Genomic DNA, 4,820 nt, shown 5'->3' on the forward strand with positions numbered 1-4,820 from the left:
TCAAACAAAAGAAATAACTGCACTATAATCAATTAAGGGTACAAGAGAATTTTAAAGTAATTCACAAACTAGTGATAGCAACCGCAAATCACAAAACAAACTAACATACAAATAAGAATAAAAAAGCTGAAAACTTTCTCAAATCTATAGCTTCAGTGCGAAGTGGATAACTCTCACCTCAGACGTTGTTTTAAAATTCTGAACGGTCAAACGTTAGATACATGTGTCAAGAACCTGCTCTTCAAATTTGAGTTCAATCTGACGATTAACGAACCAGAAATTGTCAATTTAGTGAGACTGGTTGCAGAAAAATGAAAATGAATTTCTCTCATCTTTTCTCTCTTTTGAATCCTTATTTTCTTTCTATCACTCTCAACTCAAAATCGATCATCTCCATTTAAATAAATGAGACAAATAGTTTAATCATATTTAAACTTTTCTCCACATAAAAAGGGAGTCCAAACCCACCACCATATTTGATTCAAGATGAAATAACTAGTTTGATTCAAGATGAAATAACTTATAAAAAAATTACCTAATCAATCATTAATGTAAGAATCATTAATGTAAGAGAAGTTTATACACAAATAACAAGGTAAAATTAGAGAGCACATTGTTCCACTCCTCAATGATATGAATGTGGCAATTACAAATATTTAAGGGTATGGGAGTTTCATCCTCATTCATTGCTCTTTTAAATTGCTTCTGTTTTGAGCTGCAAACAAAACACTGGATAAATAGAGAGACTACTGAATCACTGATCATATCTTTAATGCATTATGCATTTATAGTGGAGTGCGAACCCCAAAGCACGTTACTACTACTGACACAAAAAACAACTTAACAAAAAAAGTTGGTAAACACATAAAAAACTCAAACCCAAAACATATAACCCTACTATAACTGCAGTGACCAGAAACAACTTCTTGTTTATATTTCAACTTGTTGGTCCATTTTGAGGATAATTGATATCATGAAGGTTCCTAGCTTTTGTGCTTTGCTCTTGTTGGTTGTCACAGCTTTTACCTTTTTTATCTTCTCAGGCACCACCACAGGTGCCTCTTGGTTTGCAGGTAAATCTTCTATCTCTCTAAATCTAATATCTTTATGCATGCAATTGCTTTACTCATAAACTTTCGATCAGTTTACTATTATTCATCTTAGCCTACTTTTTTCATGTCACCTCAGATTTGGTTGGTACAAAATATGTTGATGAAACTACACCAATTGCAGTTAGTAGGAAACTGAAGGTATGCATGTTTTTCAAAATTCATAATCAGCATTTGAAATTGAATATTGTTGTACTATCTTTTAACTGTTCAATCTCGTTGAATTTTCAGGAAAATGTCAAGAGGATTAAAGGCAACGAAAAGGGTGATATCGGCGATCGCGTAAGTCTTGAAGATTATAATCCAATTGATCCAACACCAGGTGGAGCAAAGAATGTTAATGCAGGACCAATTGAACATGGAACTCCTCTTATGCCATTCATACCAAAATCTCCGCCTCCTATTGGTCAATCTAATCCTGGTCCTGGAGATTATGATTAGTAACAACCTGTTATTCTCTAGAAGAAGCAATGCTTAAAAAATGTAATGATGCTATATATGTAAAATATAAGTCATGGTTAATCTGGTTTACTTGCTATGTAATCTTTGTTTTATCATGTGTTAATGTTGTGTAAAACACTAGTAGTTTGTAATTTGGCATGTATGTAATCTAATGTAATCTACTTGGAAGTATTATGTATCATGTATGCTTGTTAAATTTTAAGTGTTTTGTTTGCATTAGTCACTCTGATGCTCATATTACACCTGTACAGCTAGAGTGAAAAATTATTTATTACTATCAACAAAATAACATGCAAATATTTATTGCACTTTTATAGTTTCGAGGTAAAATTATGTAACCGATGAATTTTATTTTAAATGTTAGACCATCGTTAGAACCAATGTAGCTAATCTTTTTGTTCTCTCTATTTTTAAACTTTTATTCTTTTAGATAATTATTACTGTTTCATAAAAAATATTTAATTCGAACAATTCAATGTTCTTAAGAAAATGATTAGATGAGTTGATTTTGATGATAAAATTAAGGGTAATGCTAACTTGTGGCCCAAGGACACATGTTAAGAGATTAATATAAAAATAAATGTTTAAAAATTATGTATTGAATTTATTAGAAACTTATAATTAATAATTTTATTTACTTTTTCAATACAAATTTTCTATTTGTGGGTTCCTTAACATGTGTCCTTGGGGCGACAGTTAGCGTTACCCTAAAATATCATTTATTAGAATATTCCTATTAATTATAGTTAAAAGAGTGGTTGAATAAAGTGAAAGTTAATAAATAAGGATATGATAGTGGAAAAATAATAATAAATGTTACATTAGTATTGTAAAAAGACAATTATTTTGAGACAGAAAAAATGTGCAAATGAGACAATTTTTATGAGACGGAGGGAGTAACTCAAATTGGGACGTGGGCTAAGGCAAGAAGACATGTTGTAGTCATTTCTTTTTCTTATACTAGCAAAAGGTCTTAACAGTCATTTATCTTTCTTATAGTAGCAGAAGGTTTTAACGGCCATTTCTCTTTCTTATAGTACCAAAAGGTTTCAAATTGTTGATGAAAAGAGCGATAGAGCTGCACAAATATAAAGGATTTAAAAAAATTTGATAATGGTGATGAAAGGTTTACTCTTCTGTAATATGCAGACGACACACTAATAATTGGAGAGAAAGGATGGGAAAATATTAAAATGATCAAGGCAAATTTGATGTTGTTTGAAGCAGTGTCGGGATTAAAGGTTAATTTTCGCAAAAGCAAGCTGGTTGGAATCAACATCAACAGAAATTGGATCGAAGTGGCAACGACTATGTTAAGATGCAAAATCGGCAACATATCATTTTATTATCTTGGTTTACCAATTTTTGCGAACCCGAGGAGAAAAAGTATGTGGCAACCTGTAATTGAAGTTGTGTGTGAGAGAGATCATCAAAATGGAAGAATAATCAACTATCCAGGGGGTCGGGTGGTTGTTATAAAATTTTATTCTTTTATTCATTATTATTAAAATTAGATTTTTTGATGATTCAATGATTATAATTAATAATTCAAATTGGGACGTTGGCTAAGGCAAAGAGACCTATTATAGTCATTTCTCTTTCTTATAGTAGCAGAATATTTCAACTTGTTGATGAAAAGAGCAATAGAGTTGGACAAATATAAAGGATTTAAATTTGATAACGGTGATGAAAGGTTTACTCATATGCAATACGCAGATGATACATTAATAATTAGAAAGAGAAGGGATGAGAAAATATTAAAATCATCAAGGCAAATTTGATGTTGTTTAAAGCAGGATTAAAGGTTAACTTTCACAAAAGCAAGCCGGTTAGAATCAACATCAACCAAAATTGGATCCAGGTGGCAGCGGCTATGTTAAGATGCTAAATTGGCAACACACTATTTGATTATCTTAGTTTATCAATTGGCACGAACTCGAGGAAAAAAAGTACGTGGCAACTTATTATTGAAGTTGTGAGAGAGATTATCAAAATCGAAGAATAATCAACTATCCATAGGGGGTCGGGTGGTTGTTATAAAATCAGTTATGTCTGCTTTACTAGTCTACTTCCTCTCTTTTTTCAAGGCTCCGCCAGATATCATCCTTAAACTCGAATCTTAATTTAAAAAAAAATATATAAGGAGGGAGAAAGGACAAGAGAAAAATTAAGGTAAAATGGAATACAATTTGTAGACCTATCAAGGAGGGGGGAACTAGGCATAAGAAATTTAAGGGTGTTTAACCTTACTTTGTTGGGAAAATGGGGTTGGAAATTAAGAAATGAGAGGGAAAGTCTTTGGTTCCGATCGTTGGTTAGTAGATATAGCTTGAGAAAATTGGAGAGTATGAGGGAGGGGTTGTTCCACTTGGTGGAATCATTTGTGTATGTCAAGAATGGAAGTTCGGGATACTCTGAATGTGTATTATGTCAAAGAGGTGTATAAAGAATTAATTCACAATTGCGAGTTCTTTAGACCCAAGTTGGGTGAAAGCTTGCCATAAGGAGGTACTGTATAAACTTTCGTGTTTGGTGTGGAGACTCTTCCAAAACAGATTAGTTACTAAAGATAACATAATCAAGAGAGGAGTGTTAGGCCATGGGTCACCACTTTGTGAGGGAGGGTGTGGTTGCAAGGAATCGATATCTCGCCTTTTTTTCTAGTGTCCAATTTTTGTAGGTATTTGGTACTCAATCTATCGATGGATTGGGATTAAAGTAGCATTTCAAAATGAAAGTTTGACACATTTGGAGCAGTTTTATGGTATTCTTAAGCCTGGTAGAGTATCTCCAAAAATCTCCATTACAACCTGGTTCACTTGCATACGGAATATCTAGAAGGCTATGAGGAATAAGGTGTTTAGAGAGGATGTTGGAGAATGTGAAAATTACTTCTTGGAATTGGCTGAAAAACAAGTTTAGCAACATCAATCATAACCTAGCTATGTAGTGGCAAAATCCATCAGAGAACCTAGGTGTCTAGAGGTCGATTTCCTCCCTGTTGTTGATTTCAATTTTATGATTTCAGGTGTTGTCTTATTTGGTGGGGAGTGGTTTTGTTCTTGCTCTATGATGTCAGTAGTATTAGCTTTTAATATAGGTTTAGGTTGTGGAAGCTTAATTTATATATGGTTTGTTTTGTTTGTCTTGGTCCTGTTGTCTCAAGGTAAATGTTATAAATTTCTGGTGTTTCTACATTGTGGCATTTCTTATTGGAGGCTGATGGCAGTTTCCACATCTATTTTAGAG

General features: G+C 32.8%; 1 protein-coding gene across 1 annotated transcript; it reads left to right on the top strand.

The window, feature by feature from the left end:
• Positions 1 to 768: 768 nt before the first annotated feature.
• Positions 769 to 1,790, top strand: LOC127092362 (uncharacterized). Its single transcript, XM_051031219.1, has 3 exons — positions 769 to 1,073; positions 1,189 to 1,250; positions 1,341 to 1,790. The coding sequence occupies exons 1-3, from the start codon at positions 974 to 976 to the stop codon at positions 1,548 to 1,550; spliced, it is 372 nt and encodes a 123-aa protein (XP_050887176.1). The 5' UTR covers positions 769 to 973; the 3' UTR covers positions 1,551 to 1,790.
• Positions 1,791 to 4,820: the final 3,030 nt, after the last annotated feature.

The sequence above is a fragment of the Lathyrus oleraceus genome, chromosome 6, assembly GCF_024323335.1.
Source record: "Lathyrus oleraceus cultivar Zhongwan6 chromosome 6, CAAS_Psat_ZW6_1.0, whole genome shotgun sequence".
NCBI lineage: Eukaryota > Viridiplantae > Streptophyta > Magnoliopsida > Fabales > Fabaceae > Lathyrus > Lathyrus oleraceus.

What these genes read in the sequence shown, in the direction of transcription:
- LOC127092362 (XM_051031219.1), top strand. Translation starts at nt 974, where the DNA reads ATGAAGGTTCCTAGCTTTTGTGCTTTGCTCTTGTTGGTTGTCACAGCT. An exon ending in AGGTGCCTCTTGGTTTGCAG is followed by an intron (nt 1,074 to 1,188) that starts GTAAATCTTCTA and finishes ATGTCACCTCAG; the next exon opens with ATTTGGTTGGTACAAAATAT. An exon ending in CAGTTAGTAGGAAACTGAAG is followed by an intron (nt 1,251 to 1,340) that starts GTATGCATGTTT and finishes TTGAATTTTCAG; the next exon opens with GAAAATGTCAAGAGGATTAA.